At 47.4% G+C, this 19,086-nt stretch overlaps 1 protein-coding gene across 4 annotated transcripts in view; it reads right to left on the bottom strand.

Annotated features, from left to right (window-relative positions):
• Window positions 1-3,407: 3,407 nt before the first annotated feature.
• Window positions 3,408-19,086, bottom strand: part of LOC140730940 (scavenger receptor class B member 1-like) — a 59,748-nt gene continuing 44,069 nt past the window's right edge. For 3 of the 4 annotated variants that reach the window (XM_073052031.1, XM_073052028.1, XM_073052029.1), the window contains 5 exons: window positions 14,709-14,782; window positions 11,857-11,908; window positions 7,876-8,028; window positions 4,515-4,628; window positions 3,408-3,700 (listed from right to left, as the gene is read on the bottom strand). In XM_073052031.1, the coding sequence (XP_072908132.1) occupies window positions 4,515-4,628; window positions 7,876-8,028; window positions 11,857-11,908; window positions 14,709-14,782 (393 nt within the window). In that variant the 3' untranslated portion in view covers window positions 3,408-3,700. The remainder of the gene's footprint in view (window positions 3,701-4,514; window positions 4,629-7,875; window positions 8,029-11,856; window positions 11,909-14,708; window positions 14,783-19,086) is intronic. The other variant, XM_073052030.1, reaches the window with a different exon arrangement.

Genomic DNA, 19,086 nt, shown 5'->3' on the forward strand with positions numbered 1-19,086 from the left:
TCTCACCGAAAATCTCTCTCTCTCTTTCTCTCTCTCTCCAACAAGTGAAACCCAGCGGTCCCCAAAAGGCTAAAAGCCTGCACGAACTGGAGAGACTTTTATATTTCCATCGGACAATATTTTTACCCCTAGACAAAACGATAGAGCTACTTCTTATTGATGATTATTACTATACCCGCGCTTTAGATTGAGTATTGACGACGTATATTATCTGAATGTTTGTATTAACCTTACTTTTGTGCCCCTTTATAAATAAAAACGCTTAAAAATAGCACCATCAGACTTCAACGGACCTCTCTATCTTTGCTGATAAGTGACCCAGTTACGGGGTTCGTAACACTCCTCAACCCTGAGTGTGACTTCATCGCGGCGGTAGAGGAAGCCATGGACTGGCATGTCGCAATGGGAATGGGAAGTAGAATTGTAATGGGTGGCACTAGGAGATCCTGCTTTTTCTGATGAATGGAGGGTAGGTGCTTGACAAAGCAGTCTTCCGATCTACGTCAGGTCTTACCGATAGACAGGAGGCCACGCTGGGAGCACCGGATACAGTAGATGACCCCAACAGACTCACAGGTGAAGTGTCGCCTCACCTAGAAGGGGCCCTGAATGGTAATGAGGGGGGAGGTGTAGGGGCAGGTGTGGCACTTGTTCTGCTTGCAAGGGTAAGAGCCGGGAGGGACGAGTGGACAAAGGAGTCGCGTAGGGAAAGCAGAAAGTGGGGGGGACGAGAGACAGATGTGCTTGGTGTGGGCTTAAGGTGAGAGGAAAGATACGAGGGGTAAGATTCCACACAGAGAGTGACTGAAGATCTGGAACTTGCTGCCAGACATGGTGGTGGAATCTGATCCAATCACTACCTTCAACCAGCATGTGGAGAAGCCTTTAAATAGGCTGCACACTGCAGGGTATGGAGCTCAAGTGGGCAGGTGGGAATTGTGTAGAGCGACCTGTTTCCGTGCTGTAAACCCTGACCCTCTGTGTGACGAATTCCTGTTGACTTGTTAATGGGTTTGAGTCTTTGATTCTCGTTGTCCACCTCCAAACGTGAAGGTAGCCCTTAACGCTGTTCATCAGGCTGTGCTCGAAGACTCAGGACTGTCTGCTGTGGTGAACCTCTCGTTGTTTGCCACTCAAGAGGTCACTGCTTGTCGGAAAGTCGGAGTTCATCCTGCTTCAGTTACCGTGGAGAGGGGCCAGTCTGCCGGTCCAACTCAGAAAACGGTTTCCTGACATTAAAAGGGCGGCCCCTCCCCCCGTCATGTCCCACCGATACCACCCACCCACAAGAAGCTTCCAATGTCACTAACCAAAACACGCTTCCACATAAGGCATTGGTCAGATCGCGTTTGGAATATTGTCAACAATTTTGTGCTCCTTATTAAGAAAGATATGCTGGCACTGGAGAGGGTCCAGAAGAGGTTCACAAGAATGATTCCAGGACTAAAAGGGCTAACATATAAGGAGCATTTGATGGCTCTGGGCCTGTACTCACTGCAGTTTAAAAGAATGGAGGGGATCTCATTGAAACCTATCAAATATTGAAAGGCCTAGATAGCGTAGATGTAGAGAGGATGCTACCTATTATAGAATCAGAGGGGACAGCCTCAGAATAAAAAGATGTCCCTTTAGGAAAGAGATGAGTAGGAATTTCTTTAGGCAAAGGGTGGTGAGTATGTGGAATTCTTTGCCACACACAGCTTGGAGTCTTTGGGTATATTTCGATAGGTTCTGGATTGGTAAAGGGCATCGAAGGTTATGGGGAGAAGCCAGGAGAATGGGGTTGAGAAGGAATACGAATGAATGGCGGAACAGGCCCGATGGGTCGATGGGCTGAAGTCTGCTCCCGTGTCTTATGTCTACCACATGCACCCACAAGCCTGCAGCATGTGCACACACCTGTAACACGTGTAATCACGCCTATTTTCACTCAATGGAACGCTCTGGCATTCCTTGTCATTTCCAAAGCAACATCAATCACGTGTGCATTGTTCATTGTGAAGCAGACCAGATGCCCGCAGCTGAGCTATCGCATTGTGTAACTTTAAACATACAAAGTCTCTTCAGCCCATGATGTTGTGCTGGTCTTTTAACCTACTCAAAGATCAATCTAACCCTTCCCTCCCACATGGCCCTCCCTCTTTCTATCACCTGTGACATCCAGGAACATTCCCAAACGCAACAGGGGAACCTCCAAAAAGTACAGAAACGTAGAGGGAGAAACTTGGATCAGAGAGCCCTCATCTGAATTGGGGCAGAGGGCAGGGGGGTCCAATATTCCATTACACACTAGACCATAAGACATAGGAGGAGAATTGGGCCATTCAGCCCATTAAGTCTGCTCTGCCATTCCAACATGGCTGATCCCGGATCCCACTCAACCTCGTACACCTGTCTTCTCGCCATCTCCTTTGATGCCCTGACCGATCAGGAAACAATCAACTTCCACCTTAAGTATACACATGGACTTGGTCTCCACCTCAATCTGTGGCAAAGCATTCCACAGATTCACTACTCTCTGGCTAAAAAAATCCTCCTTACCTCTGTTCTAAAATGTCTCCCTTCAATTTTGAGGCTGTGCCTTCTAGTTCTGGATACCCCACCATAGGAAACATTCTCTCCACATCCACCTGATGTAGCCCTTTCAACATTTGGTAGATTTCAGTGAGATCCCTCTGCGTTCTAAATTCCAGTGAGTACAGGCCCAAAGCTGCCAAGCGCTCCTCATTGTTAACCCCTGCATTCCTGGAATCATCCTTGTGAACCTCCTCTGGACTCTCTCCAATGGCAACACATCCTTTCTGAGATATGGGGCCCAAAACTGTTGACAATACTCCAAGTGCAGCCTGACCAGTGTCATATAAAGGCTCAGCATTATCTCCTTGCTTTTATATTCTATTCCCCTTGAAATGAATGCCAACATTGCATTTACTTTCTTTACCACAGACTCAACCTGTAAATTAACCTTCTGGGAGTTTTGCACGAGGACTCCCAAGTCCCTCTGCACCTCTGATGTTTGGATTTTCTCCCCATTTGGATAATAGTCAGCACTATTGTTCCTTCCAATGCTGTTTTACTAACATTGTTTTACTAGGCTGTTGATTATAAATCAGATTGGCATCAGAACCAGCACTGCAATGGGCCGAACAACCTGCCCAGTGCTGTATTTTTCCAGGTTCATTGTTTGGCAGCTCCACCCCAGGGAATATCAATGTCCATTTACCGAGTAAATTCACGGCAACCACGGCACACGCACACACACGTAGTGGGCAGCGAGATGACTGAGAGAACAAGGGTGATGGATTCATGGTGGAGAGAGGGAGATGCGTGGAGCAGATTCCAGAGAGGACACAGACTCTTGTGTTTCTTATAATGCCTGTTCAAATTCAGAGACCTGGCACAAATGATTCCAGGTTTAATGCACTTTACACAACCGCTGAAAATTACAGGGAAACATTACATCAATTTAAATACAAAACACTGAGGAACTCGGTGCGCCAGGCAGCTTCTATGGAGGGAAATGGACAATGGACACTTCGGGCTGAGCTCCTTCCTCCAGCATTGTATGTGTGCTGCTCCGAATTTCCAGCATCCAAAGTCTCGTGATCACATCATTTCAGCTTCCTGCATCTGATCAACCTATGCAGGAAACACAAAATTGCAGAACTTTCTTCATTTCCTTCTGGAAGCTTCAAAGGCACTGAAAAAGAAGAGAATTACCGGTGACACCAGGGGCATACACACCACACCCTCCCCATCCCACCACTCCATTTCCCCACCAATGCCCACCAAATCTCCCCATCCCCCCCACACCACACCCTCCCCATCCCACCACTCCATTTCCCTACCAACGCCCACCAAAACTCCCTGTCCCATCACACCACACCCTCCCCATCCCACCACTCCATTTCCCCACCAATGCCCACCAAATCTCCCCGTCTCCCCACACCAAACACCCTCCCCATCCCACCACTCCATTTCCCCACCAACACCCACCAAATCTCCCCATCCCCCCACACCACACCCTCCCCATCCCACCACTCCATTTCCCCACCAAATCTCCCCATCCCCCACACCACACCCTCCCCATCCCACCACTCCATTTCCCCACCAATGCCCACCAAATCTCCCCATCCCCCCACACCACACCCTCCCCATCCCACCACTCCATTTCCCCACCAATGACCACCAAATCTCCCTGTCCCACCACTCCATTTCCCCACCAACGACCACCAAATCTCCCCGTCCCCCCACACCACACACCCTCCCACTGCCCCAGCACCCACACTCTGGTTCATTATCTGCTGTGGTCACATCCACTAGGGGGATGTTCATGGCAGATAATGTCCAGGTACCCTTTCATAATCAATGTTGGGTGACTGCAGGGGTCCAGAGCAAAACACACACAGAACGCTGCAGGAACTCAGCAGGTCGGGCAGCACCTATGGAAATGAATAGACAGTTGACGTTTCAGGCCGAGGCCCTTCATCAGGACTCCCGGATCTAGCACTCACCTAGAGCCGGGTTTCAGCCTGCACCTTAATCTTTGGTCCTTCCTTGACCTTCTCTGTCCCACATTTAGCCGGTAGTGCGCTGAGAATTTTAGTACCCAAATATTTGGCTCGCTTCTAAACAAAGAACCATTCAATCAGAAAATGGGGACAGTTGGCCCATCTAACCCTGCTGCCTTTCTCTCTCATTAAGCAGCTGACGTTTTGTTTCGCCTACTCCAGCAATTGTTTTTTGGATGAGTGCAGGTCCTGAGTGGCCCACTACCCTAGTACTCTGACCCCACTGGGTCCACACATTGTCTTTGTTTGAATCAGATCCAAAACTCAGCAGTTAATCAAAAATAAATCTGTCCTTGTTTACAGCTTTTTTTTTTACTTTGAAAGTCATCTGAAGGTGTATCACAGAGAAATCAATATGAAGTCCCTAACCAGCAAAGGAGGCGCAGAGATGAAAATTAAATGTGACCAGTGGAAGAGGATATGTCATTATTAATCCCGGCAGGTAAGTGCAATTGTGAAGAAAGCACGGAGATGCCCCTACTTCCTTAGGAATCTATGGAGATTCAGCATGACATCAAAACTTCTTCAAACTTCTACAAGTGTGCAGTTAGGAGTGTAGTGACAGGCTACACAATGGAAACACCAATTCCCTTGAATGGAAAATCCTGCAAAAGGTAATAGGTTTGGCCCAGTGCTTCATGGGTAAAGCCCTCCCAACAATTGAGCACGTCTGCATGAAACATCCATCATCAGAGAGCCCCATCACCCAGGCCATGCTCGTTTCTCCCTGTTGCCATCAGGTGGAAGGTACAAGAGCATCAGGACTCATACCACCAGATTCAGTAACAGTTACTACCCCTCAACCATCAGGCTCTTGAACAAAAGGGGATAACTCTACTCACTTGCTCCATCAATGAGATGCTTCCCACAACCAATGATCTCACTTTAAGGATTCTTTATCTTATTATCTCACGTTCCCGTTATTTATTGCTATTTGCATTTGTGCAGTTATTTTGTCTTCTACACTCTGGCTGACCTTTCATTGGCCCTGTCATGGTTACATTCAGCGGTCATTCAACATCACCTTGCTCGCCGACAGCATTGGGGCTTCACACCAGCTTCTCAAGAGCCATTAGAGATGGGAAATGAGTGCTGGTCTTGTCAGTATCCATACTGGCAATTCATTAATAATGAACGGATCCCTCCCCAGGTGGATTAAACTTCGTCAGACTCTTTCCAAAGTTGTTCACGCTGACAATTAATTAATAATGAACAGTTCCCTCCCCAGCTGGATTAAACCTGACGATTCTTTTCAACAAAGTTTTCCAAGTACCAATTTCTTGGATTTGAGTTAAATACTGAAAACATTTCCTGTACGGGCACTTTGACTATGGCTTTGTGATCATTAGATATTTCTTGATAATAGAACATTTCTTTAAGTTAGTTATCTGCATAGACCTTAGGCATGAATCGACAATTTGTAACACAAGATACCTGTTGTTGTGAAATAATTCCAAGGGCTGCAGCAGCAGCACTCAACAGTGAACACCATGGTTCAACAGAACGTACTGGATAAGAGATTGTGGAGGCATCAGTAATGATCTTTTAAGAATCACCAGATTCAGGCATGGTTCCAAAGGACTGGAAAATAGCCAATGTCACTCCACTCTTCAAGAAGGGAGGGAGTCAGGAGAAAGGAAGTTAGTCTGACCTCAGTAGTTGGGAAGATGTTGAAGTTGATTGGTAAGGATGTGGTTTTAGGGTACTTCGAGACACATGATAAAATAGGCTGTAGTCGGCATGGTTTCCTCAATGGAAAACCTTGCCTGCAAATCAGTTGGAGTTCTTTGAAGAAATAACAAGCAGGATAAAGGAGAATCAGTTGATGTTGTGTATGTGGATTTTCAGAAAGCCTTTGACAAGTTGCCACACATGAGGCTGCTTAACAAGTTAAGAGCCCATGGTATTACAGGAAAGATATTAGCATGGATAGGGCAGTGGCTGATTGGCAGAAGAATCTGGTTGGCTGCCGATGACTAGTGGTGTTCCACAGGGGTCTGTGTAGAGACTGCTTCTTTTTATGTTATATGTCAATGATTTCGATGACAGAATTGATGGATTTGTGGCCAAGTTTGCTGATGATATGAAGGTAGATAGAGGGGCAGGTAGTTTTGAGGAAGCAAAGGGGCTGCAGAAGGACGTAGACAGATTAGGGGAATGGGCAAAGAAATGAAAGATGGAATGCAGTGTCAGGAAGTGTTATGCACTTTGGTAGAAGAAGTAAAAGCATAGACTATTTTGTAAATGGAGAGAAAATTTAAAAATCAGAGATGAAGAGCGATTTGGGAGTCCTCATGCAGGATTCCCTAAAGGTTAATTTGCAGGTTGAGTCGATGGTGAGGAAGGCAAATGCAATGTTAGCATTCATTTAGAGAGGACTAACATACAGATTTTTAATCTATAAATTAGATTCTTTATTGGTCAAGGCATGAAGGAATATGGGGAGAAGGCAGGAAATTGGGGCTAAGAGGAAAATTGTATCGGCCGTGATGAAATAGCAGAGCAGACTCAATGGGCCAAATGGCCTAATTCTACTCCAATATCTTAAGGTCTTATAAAAGCAAGGATATTTTGTTGAGACTTTATAAGTCTCAGAGTGTTGTGAGCAGTTTTGTGCCCCTTATCTAAGAAAAGATGTGCTGACATGGATGGATACATGGAGCTCAGAAAAATAGAGGGCTATGGGTAAGCCTAGATAGTTCGACGTGTTCAGCACAGCTTTGTGGGCTGAAGGGCCTGTACTGTGCTGTCGATTTTCTATGTTTCTATGACACTGGAGAGGGTTCAGAAGAGGTTCACAAGAATGATTCTTCCAAGAATGAAAGGGTAACCATATGAGGACCAAATGATTGCTCTGGACCTACACTTACTGGAATTCAGAAGAATGAGGAGAGATCACACTGAAACCTATCAAATGTTGAAGGGCCTCAATAGAGAGAATGTAGAGAGGATGTTTCCTATAGTGAGGGAGTTTAGGACCAAAGGGCACAGCCTCAGAACAGAAGGATGAGGAGGAATTTATTTAGCCAGAGAGTGGTGAACCTGTGGAATTTGTTGCCACAGGCAGCTGTGGTGACCAAGTTATTGGGTATATTTAAGGCAGAGGAAGATAAGTGATTGATTGGTCAGGGAATGAAGTGCTGTGGAGAGAAGGCAGGAATTTGGGGCTGAGAGCAATTGGATCAGCCATGATGAAATTGCAGAGCAGACTCAACGGGTCGAATGGCCTAGTTCTGCTCCTATGGCTTATGGTCATATCGTCATGCCTAAAATTTATGCAAGTACAATTTGTAACACAAGGTACCTTCTGCCACGAAATAAATCCAAGGATTGCAGCAACACTCAGCAGTAAGAGACCAAGGGCTAGCAGAATGTACTGGATGTACTGAAGAAGCTGAGGTATCAGAGCCATGAAAACGTAGAAGTTGTTCAGGATTGGCCCATCAATGTTCCCAGTCTGAAAAAATACAGTACAGCCCATCAGCAACAAAGGGTTAATAACGCACACAAAAAGATGCCCAGCTCCTAATAATCATATTATGCAGACCGGATCGCCCCATACAGGATGGACATTGATGCTTTGGAGAGAGTGCAGGAAGTTCAGTAGGATATTGCCTTCATTAGAGCGTGTGAGCTATAAGGAGAGGTTGAACAAGTCTATGTTGTTTACTCTGGATGTTAAAGGCATGAGGTAAGCACGGGGTGGGGGGGCGGGGGGGAGGTGCAAGGGGATGGGAACCAGAGTGGCTGAACAGTTAGTGGGCTGAGGTGGTGGAGACAGGTGTTGTTAGAACTCAGACAAAGTCAAGTATCAAAAGGTAGAGCATGGTGTAACTAATGTCCTCAGGAAGGCGGATGAGCTTAAGGCATGGACCAACACCTGGAATTGGTGAGACTTGGCTGCAGGATGGTCTGGACTGGCAGCGCAATGAACCAGGGTTCCACTGTTTTAGACGTGATAAAGGGAAGGGATTGAAGGGAGAGGGGGGGCGTTACTAGTCAGAGAAAATGTCACAGCAGTGTTCAGGCAGGACAGACTGGAGAGCTGGTCTAGTGAGGCATTATGTGTAGAAACGAGGAATAAGAAAGGTATGACCATATTAATGGGATTTTATTAAAGGCCACACAACAGTCTGCAGTATTTAGAGGAGCAAATTCGTAGTGAGATTGCAGACTGTTGCGAGAAACATACGTAAGGATTTGATGATAGCTGGTTTCAACTTTCCACATATTGTCTGGGATGCTGGATCTGAGGAGGGAGAGTGACTCAGGAGGCATGCTATGTGGACACCGGAAGGGGTGTTGACCCAGGAAGGGGTGGGGTAGGTGAGTCGCGGGGAGAGGATAGGTACCTAAAGAGTGAGAATGATCTGGACAGAGTGTGTGACCAGTGGGGTGGGTGAATCCGGGGGTGGGGGGGTGAAGACAACATAAGGAGGATATAGAGAGGTCAGTGAGTGGGCAAAGATCTGGGAAGTGAAGAATCAGACGGGAAACTGTCCATTTTGTCAGGAAGACATGGAAAAGTTTGTTAACTAAAAAGGGAGAGATTGTGGAACTTTGCAATGCAGAGGGGCCTGGTGTCCGAAGATGCATAAAATATCCAAATGATGTTCCAGTTAACGCTGCCAGAATTGGAACGTAAGTGAGGATTTAGGGTAGAGATGATTTTAAGGAAAGATGTTTGTGCTCGGGAGCAGCGATGAGCTCAGCAGTGGGAATGTGAGTGGGAACAGGAATGGAATGGAGATAGAGATGGAAACAACACATACAAAATGCTGGTGGAACACAGCAGGCCAGGCAGCATCTAGAAGGAGAAGCACTGTCGACATTTCGGGCCGAGACCCTTCGTCAGGACTCGACGAAGACCTTCCTGAGGGGAGATCTGGGCCCGAAACGTCGACAGTGCTTATCCTATAGATGCTGCCTGGCCTGCTGTGTTCCACCAGCATTTTGTGTGTGTTGTCTGAATTTCCAGCATCTGCAGATTTCCTTGGAGATAGAGATGGGATGGGATACAGATGGAGAATGGAGACGAGAGTGGGAAATGGATCAAGATGGAGATAAGAGCAGAGATGGGAATGGGCATGTGGACAGGGAATGGGAGGAGGAACTGGAACTGGAACAGGGATGAAACAGGAACAGGATCAGGCCACTGACCCCACCTGCCTGCACAGGGAGACCCAGGCTGGCCATTTCCCCAGTACCACCTGCCTGCACAGGGAGACCCAGGCTGGCCATTTCCCCAGTACCACCTGCCTGCACAGGGAGACCCTGGCTGGCCATTTCCCCAGTACCACCTGCCTGCACAGGGAGACCCAGGCTGGCCATTTCCCCAGTACAGCCTGCCTGCACCGGGAGACCCAGGCTGGAGGAGGAGCTGGAACTGGAACAGGGATGAAACAGGAACAGGATCAGGCCACTGACCCCACCTGCCTGCACAGGGAGACCCAGGCTGGCCATTTCCCCAGTACCGCCTGATGCACAGGGAGACCCAGGCTGGCCATTTCCCCAGTACCACCTGCCTGCACAGGGAGACCCAGGCTGGCCATTTCCCCAGTACCGCCTGCCTGCACAGGGAGACCCAGGCTGGCCATTTCCCCAGTACCGCCTGCCTGCACAGGGAGACCCAGGCTGGCCATTTCCCCAGTACCGCCTGCCTGCACAGGGAGACCCAGGCTGGCCATTTCCCCAGTACCGCCTGCCTGCACAGGAAGACCCAGGCTGGAGGAGGAGCTGGAACTGGAACAGGGATGAAACAGGAACAGGATCAGGCCACTGACCCCACCTTCCTGCACAGGGAGACCCAGGCTGGCCATTTCCCCAGTACCGCCTGCCTGCACAGGGAGACCCAGGCTGGCCATTTCCCCAGTACCGCCTGCCTGCACAGGGAGACCCAGGCTGGAGGAGGAGCTGGAACTGGAACAGGGATGAAACAGGAACAGGATCAGGCCACTGACCCCACCTGCCTGCACAGGGAGACCCAGGCTGGCCATTTCCCCAGTACCGCCTGCCTGCACAGGGAGACCCAGGCTGGCCATTTCCCCAGTACCGCCTGCCTGCACAGGGAGACCCAGGCTGGCCATTTCCCCAGTACCGCCTGATGCACAGGGAGACCCTGGCTGGCCATTTCCCCAGTACCGCCTGCCTGCACAGGGAGACCCAGGCTGGCTATTTCCCCAGTACCGCCTGATGCACAGAGAGACCCAGGCTGGCCATTTCCCCAGTACCACCTGCCTGCACAGGGAGACCCAGGCTGGCCATTTCCCCAGTACAGCCTGATGCACAGGGAGACCCTGGCTGGCCATTTCCCCAGTACCACCTGCCTGCACAGGGAGACCCAGGCTGGCCATTTCCCCAGTACCGCCTGATGCACAGGGAGACCCAGGCTGGCCATTTCCCCAGTACCACCTGCCTGCACAGGGAGACCCAGGCTGGCCATTTCCCCAGTACCGCCTGATGCACAGGGAGACCCTGGCTGGCCATTTCCCCAGTACCGCCTGCCTGCACAGGGAGACCCAGGCTGGCCATTTCCCCAGTACCGCCTGATGCACAGGGAGACCCAGGCTGGCCATTTCCCCAGTACCACCTGCCTGCACAGGGAGACCCAGGCTGGCCATTTCCCCAGTACCGCCTGCCTGCACAGGGAGACCCAGGCTGGCCATTTCCCCAGTACCGCCTGCCTGCACAGGGAGACCCAGGCTGGCCATTTCCCCAGTACCGCCTGATGCACAGGGAGACCCTGGCTGGCCATTTCCCCAGTACCGCCTGATGCACAGGGAGACCCAGGCTGGCCATTTCCCCAGTACCACCTGCCTGCACAGGGAGACCCAGGCTGGCCATTTCCCCAGTACCGCCTGATGCACAGGGAGACCCTGGCTGGCCATTTCCCCAGTACCGCCTGCCTGCACAGGGAGACCCAGGCTGGCCATTTCCCCAGTACCGCCTGATGCACAGGGAGACCCAGGCTGGAGGAGGAGCTGGAACTGGAACAGGGATGAAACAGGAACAGAATCAGGCCACTGACCCCACCTGCCTGCACAGGGAGACCCAGGCTGGAGGAGGAGCTGGAACTGGAACAGGGATGAAACAGGAACAGAATCAGGCCACTGACCCCACCTGCCTGCACAGGGAGACCCAGGCTGGCCATTTCCCCAGTACCACCTGATGCACAGGGAGACCCAGGCTGGCCATTTCCCCAGTACCGCCTGATGCACAGGGAGACCCAGGCTGGCCATTTCCCCAGTAATGCCATTGCCCCGTGTATCTTGGCTCTGGGACTTACTTCATCAAACCACATGAGAGGCAGCAGCAAGGTCCGCATTTTCCCTGTCAGGCTGCGGAGAGAAAGACCAGAGGTTAGCTTGCAGCTGTAACAGTTTTCTATATTTTCCAGAATCGATCACAATCTGGGAAGAGTATCTGAAGTTCTCTTGTCGTGTCCATTGGCATATTCAGAGGCCCCTATAGGGGTAGTGAGACAGTGGCCCCAGGGCCAGCGGCTCCCCTAGCAGTCATGGAAACCATGAAGACAGCAGTATCCTCATCCCCGATGACAGCTGGATCTCTGGCTCTTCACCCCAACACCTGGTTCCCCTCTGTATTGTACTTGTTCTTTCACCCTTCCAGACCCTGGGGAAGGTCATAAAGAATCTTTAACAATTTTTCTCTCCACACAGGCTGCATGACCTGCTGAATATTTCCAGCATTAGCTGCTTTTTTTAAACTTCAGCTGTCCAATATGTTCAGCTTTTATCTTTTCATATGGTTTCCTGCTGTTTTAAGCCCCCATTGGCATTTTTAAGGAATTATTACTGAGAAGGATAAACCATCTAGTTGATCATTGACAAGTGCCATCGGCTGCTTTCAGTCAACACTGGCACAGTTATTCCGTTTATTAAAGAGGAAATCAGTGACTACAGGCCCATTTACTTCACAGGTTGTGGATAAATTAACTCTAAGGAACACAATAATTCTGAATGTAAATTATTCAGGCCATCACGGGTTTGTTAAGCGAATTTTGTGTCTAATTAACTTGAGTAAATTTTTTGAGGAATGCAACATGGATTCAGATCCATAAGCATGAACCAAAATCAGGTTTATTATCACCGGCATGTGACGTGAAATTTGTTAACTTAGCAGCAGCAGTTCAATGCAGTACATAATCTAGCAAAGAGAGAAAAAATAAATAAAATAAAATAAATATTAATCATAAGTAAATCAATTCCGGTATACATTTATTGAATAGATTTTTAAGAAGTGCAAAAACAGAAATACTGTATATTTTTTAAAAAGTGAGGTAGTGTCCAAAGATTCAATGTCCATTTAGGAATCAGATGGCAGAGGGGGAGAAACAAGAGAAAGTCTGCAGATGCTGGAAATCCAGAGCAACACACACAAAATGCTGGAGGAACTCAGGTCAGGCAGCATCTATGGGAACAAAAAGATAGTCGATGTTTCGGGCCGAGACCCTTCTTCAGGTCTGAGCAAAGGGACTTTGTACAGAAAAGGGACTCATTGTTCTAACTCACCCAGGCTGACCAAGGTAACTCTCCTTGCTAATTCCACTGGTCTGCATTAGTCCGAAACGTTCTATAGCTGCTGTCTGACCTGCCGAGTTCCTCCAGCATTTTGTATGGCTTCAGGGTCCTTCATGCCACTTATGGAGCCCACTCAACTAGTTCCAATTTCCTGCATTCCCTTCAGGACCCACCTCACCCTGCAGCTATCCAAATGTTACTTAAATGACACTGTTGTGCTGTAACCTTGTTCCATATAGTCACTACTCTGCGTGAAAGAAGTTGTCCCCTCAGGTCCCTCTTAAGTCTTTCCCCACTCCTCTTAGTTCTGGACTCCTCTACCTTGGGAAAAGACTGTTACTTTCCACCTATCTGCGCCTCCCAGAACTTCAAACAGCTTTATTGCTTTTAATGCAGGATTCCCTGGATCAAGAACCCAAGATCCAGGGTTCCCTGGAGGTGAGGTCCTTGCCCGTGAAAGCTCTGCGCCCTCATTATTGTGCTTTGGAATTGGTTTCTTATTTTCATAGGTACTGAGATACGGTGAAACGTTCGTCTTGCACTCTATTCATACAGATTAAATCAGAGGCAGAACAGGGTAAATCAATAACAGAATGCAGGGTAACATGTTACAGTCACAGAGAGAGTGCAGTGCAGGTAGACAATAAGGTGCAAGGTCATAACGAGGCAGGTTGGGAAGTCAAGATTCTATTTTATCATACTTTGGGACCATTCAATAGTATTATGATAGTGGGGTAGAAGCTATCATTGACACAAAGTACACTGCAGATGCTGTGGTCAAAGCAACACGTACAACAAGCTGGAGGAACTCAGCAGGTCCGGCAGCATCCGTGGAAACGAGCAGTCAACGTTTCGGGCTGAGACCCTCCATCCTGACGAAGGGTCTCGGCCCGAGACGTTGACTGCTCGTTTCCACAGATGCTGCCCGACAAGCTATCATTGAGCCTGCTGGTAGTGTTTATAGGCTTTTGCATCCAGTCCACTTGCGAGAGCTGCTCCCAACTTACTTTTGCTAGGTCCTGCCTTATGATATCAGTCATTCCGAATTCAAGGCCTTCATTTCCATTCGACCCATATCCCTTCCATAGACCCCATCTCCAAAGCGCTGTCACAAACACTCCAACCACGCAGGGTTATGAAAACATTCTGTACAGAAAAGGGACCCATTGCTCTAACTCATCCACATTGATCAAGATGAATCTCCTTGATAATTTCATTCGTCTGCATTAGTCCCATATCCTCAATTCCACCCGGGACATGCCCTCTTCTCATTGTTACCATCAGGGAGGAGGTACAGGAGCCTGAAGGGACACACTCAATGATTCAAGAACAGCTTCTTCCCCTCTACCATCCAATTATAAGGGCCCGTTGTCCTATCTCATCCCTGCTGACCAAGATCCATGCTAATTCCACTTGTCTGCATTAGTCCCATTCCTTTCTTATCCAAGTACATGTCCAAACATGGTCGGGTTTTGGGTGAGTTTAGTTCATTAGAGCTAAGATCAAGTTTGAGGTTTTGGTTATAACAATAATCGACAACCTAATCTCACCTTCTAGGTGAACGGGAGATAACAAAGTAACCAATAAATTCACTTACTTTATTCCTTCTGCAGCTTTTAGGAACAGGTTAAGTTGTAATTTAATGGAGACATTCAGAGGGACTCCTGTCATCTGAAAGGTGAAAAATCTATTAGACTAAAGCATTCGGAACCCCATGGTCATCCCACCCAGGAAATGGTCACATTCATCGAGGCAACATTACGTTCTTACTGTTTACTGAACCTTAAAGAATGGAAGAACCCTTTTGACCCGTTGAGTCAGGCTAGAGAAGCCACTGTTTAGACTTGGCCCATGGCTTGGACTAGGCCAATATATCTTTCCTCAAGTAAAGAGACTAGAAGTGCACACAGTGCCCCAGGTGTGGCTATATTTAATGTTTCCATTCAATTTAGTGTTAGCAAAATTAGACATGCTATACTTGGTTTCCTGTGCCAAGTGGTTAATGTCTATCATTAACTACTGACCACTGACTGCCAATCAGAGAAACACCCATTTATCCCAACTCCCTGCCTAATATTGGTTAACCATATCCTCCATCCATACCAATATATTACCCCCAACTCCCCGTTTTTGCAATATTCTGTTTGCTTCTCACACATCATGAATGATGCTGGATTTTTAATTTCTAATTTAGTTCTCACAACTTTAAATCCACCCAGCTGCAAAGGGAGGATTCAAATTTAAGATCACTAGTACATAAGGTGGACTCTTGACCTTACGATCTACCTCAATGTGACCCTGTACCTTGCTGTCTACCTGCACTGCACTTTCTGGACTGTAACACTATGATCTGCACCCTGTTTGAGTTTTGCCTTGTACTACCTCAGTGTACTGTTGAAACAAATGTACAATTATTGTAAATGAACTGTTGTAACGAATTGTACCTCAGTACATGTGACAATTTATCACTTTGACCACCTTACAATACATTTACTAGTGTTTTTGTTTCTAATTGACTTCTTTCCTGTATAATTTTGTATAATTTACAGTACCGTGCAAAAGCCTTAGGCACCCTAGCTCTATCTATCTAATCTATCTCTATCTCTCTATCTAAATACAGCTCCTATAAAAACATTCACCCCCTTGGAAGTTTTCATGTTTTATTGCTTTATAACATCGAATCACAGTGGATTTAATTTGGCTCTTTTGACACTGATCAACAGAAAGAGACGCTTTTGTGTCAAAATGAAAGCAGATCTCTACAAAGGGATCTAAATTAATTACAAATATAAAACACAAAATAATTGATTTCATAAGTATTCACCCCCTTCAAATCAGTATTCAGTAATGTACCCTTGGCAACAATTACAGCCATGAGTCTGTGTGGATCTATCTCTATCAGGTTTGCACATCTGGACACTGCAAATTTCCCCCATTCTTCTTTACAAAACTGCTCAGCTCTGTTAGATTGCATGGGGATCGTGAGTGAACAGCCCTTTTCAAGTCCAGTCACAGATTCTCAATTAGTTTGAGGTCTGGACTCTGACTTGGCCACTCCAGGACATTAACTTTGTTGTTTTTAAGCCATTCCTGCGAAACTTTGGCTTTATGCTTGGGGTCATTGTCTTGCTGGAAAACAAATCTTCTTCCAATTCGCAGTTCTCTTGCAGACTGTATCAGGTTTTCCTCCAGGATTTCCCTGTATTTTGCTGCATTCATTTTACCCTCTACCTTCACAAGCCTTCCAGGGCCTGCTGCAGTGAAGCATCCCCACAGCATGATGCAGCCACCACCATGCTTCACGGTAGGGATGGTGTAGTTCTGATGACGTATGGGTGCTTTTGATAGTGTTTAGTCTGATGGCCACAAAGCTCAATTTTGGCTTCATCAGACCATAGAACCTTCTTCCAGCTGACTCCAGAGTCTCCCACGTGCCTTCTGGCAAACTCTAGCCCAGATTTCATGTGAGTTTCTTTTCCAGCAGTGGCTTTCTCCTTACCACTCTCCCACAAAGCTGCAACCGGTGAAGCACCTGGGCAACGGTTGTGGTATACGCAGTCTCTCCCATCTCGGCCACTGAAGCTTGTAACTCCTCCAGAGTTGTCACAGGTCTCTTGGTGGCCTCCCTCACTCGTCCCATTCATTCACGGTCTCTCAGTTTTTGAGGGCAGCCTGCTCTAGGCAGATTTACAGTTGCAACATATTCTTTCCATTTCTTGATTATTGACTTAACTGTAATCCAAGGGATATTCAGTGACTTGGAAATTTTCTTGTATCCATCTCCTGACTTGTGCTTTTCAATAATCTTTTCACAGAGTTCCATGGAGTGTTCTTTTGTCTTCATGGTGTAGTTTTTGCCAGGATACGGACTCACCAGCAGTTGGACCTTCCAGATACAGGTGTATTCTTACTACAATTAATTGAAACACCTTGACTGCACACTGTGATCTCTATTTAACTAATTATGTGGCTTCTGAAACCAATTGGCTGCACCACTGATGATTTGGTGTGTCATATTAAAGCAGGTGAATACTTCTGCAATCAATTATTTCTGTTTTATATTGTAATTAATTTAGATCACCTTGTAAAGATCTGTTTTCACTTTGACACAAAAGCGTCTCTTTCTGTTGATCAGTGTCAAAAAAGCCAAATTAAATCCACTGTGATTCAATGTTGTAAAACAATAAAACATGAAAACCTCCAATGGGGTGAATACTTTTTATAGGCACTGTATATATGGATAGGTAGAGTTAGGGTTTCTGGGACTTTTGTCTAGTACACTGTCCTTCCATTTACCAAATAACACATAATACTGCTGAGCTAATAGAAAGCTAAGTGCTCTTATTTCTGTTTCCCAACCATCTTCCTATTTTAACCAATATATAGTACTGTACAAAACTATTAAACACCTGTTGTGATGGAAATGAGACAGATTCTTTGGGTCTCAAAGGCAAGAGCTCTGGACACACAGTTTTAATAATAAGGAGTTTATTTACAAGGGGAGAAGAGCTTGGGAACAACACAAGCGGCTACAATATTCACACAAACGCGCTTAGAGTAGACGAGCGTGGGAACAGTCGGGTCGGCAGTACAATACGCGGGAAAACGGCGTGGGGACAGGGTACAGGTACACATACAAGCAAGGGAAAAGTAACTATGATACTCACCATCCCTTGACTAAGGGCAGGCACGGCTCTCTGCTACAGGGACAACAATAAACACTCCCACGACCCTATTCAATGCACCGCTCACCACGTGTCTCCAACACTGTTCTGCAGTCTTCAGCCTGGAGTGAAGCAGGGTGGTCCCTCGAGGATGGCAAAAGAGAGCGAGCCAAGCACATGCAGCACCCTTTATAGGTCAGGGGGCTGGAGAGTCCAGCCCAGGTGATTCACCGGGGGGGGGGGGAGCCAATGGCTTGGTGCTAGACGGGTTAATCCAATTAAGGTGGCCAATGGTTAAGCGTGCATTGATTAGTTGGGAGGGGTGAACTGTTGACTGGCATGTGGTGTGACCTCCGACCAGGTGAGGGCAGTGCTGTCACGTGACAGACACAGCTCTCTGGATACAGCACCCTAACTCTACATATAATGTCTAAGAACTTTGCACAGTACTGTATGTTCAATTAATGCTTTTTTTGTGAATGCTGCTTATCTAATGCCATGTGTCTGTGAAGTTTCTCATTGCCCTGTGCACAGAGTAATAAACTAAACCTGTTTGATCACAGAAGGATTTAAAAGCAATAGAGTGTAATAGATAAAAAACACAAAATGCTGGCAGAACTCAGCAGGCCAGACAGCATCTATGGGAGGAGGTAATAATGATGTTTCGGGCCGAAACCCTTCATCAGGAGTGAAGTAACATGGGATGGTCGAGGGGGGATAAGAAGTGGGGGGAGGGATAAAGTAGAGAGCAGGGAAGTGATAGGCTGGAGGGAAATGGGCTAGGGGGAAGGGGGAGAATTATGGGAAATAAAAGAGAAAGAAAGGTAGGGCTGGGGGGAGAGATTATAGTGAGGGGAGAAAGAGAATCAGACTAAAATAATAGATAGGGATGGGGGTAAGGGTGGGGGGCAGGGGTATCAATGGAGGTCAGTGAGTTGGATGTTCATGCCGGCAGGAAGGAGGCTACCTAGGCGGGAGATAAGGTATTGCTCCATCGACCTGCGTGTGGCCTCATCTTGACGGTAGAGGAGGCCATGGACAGACATGTCAGAGTGGGAGTGGTCTGTGGAATTGAAGTGTGTGGCCACAGGGAGATCCCGCCACTGCTGGAGGACTGAGCGCCGGTGTTCGGCGAAACGGTCTCCCAGTCTGCGGCGGGTCTCCCCAATGTATAAATGGCCACATCGGGAGCACCGGATACAGTATATCACCCCAGTTGACTCGCAGGTAATAGTGTAATAGATAGAAGGATATCTTATTGATCCCAAAGGAAATTACTGGTCACAGTAGCATTACAAGTACACAGATATA

This window comes from Hemitrygon akajei, chromosome 7 (assembly GCF_048418815.1).
Source record: "Hemitrygon akajei chromosome 7, sHemAka1.3, whole genome shotgun sequence".
NCBI classification, from domain to species: Eukaryota; Metazoa; Chordata; class Chondrichthyes; order Myliobatiformes; family Dasyatidae; genus Hemitrygon; species Hemitrygon akajei.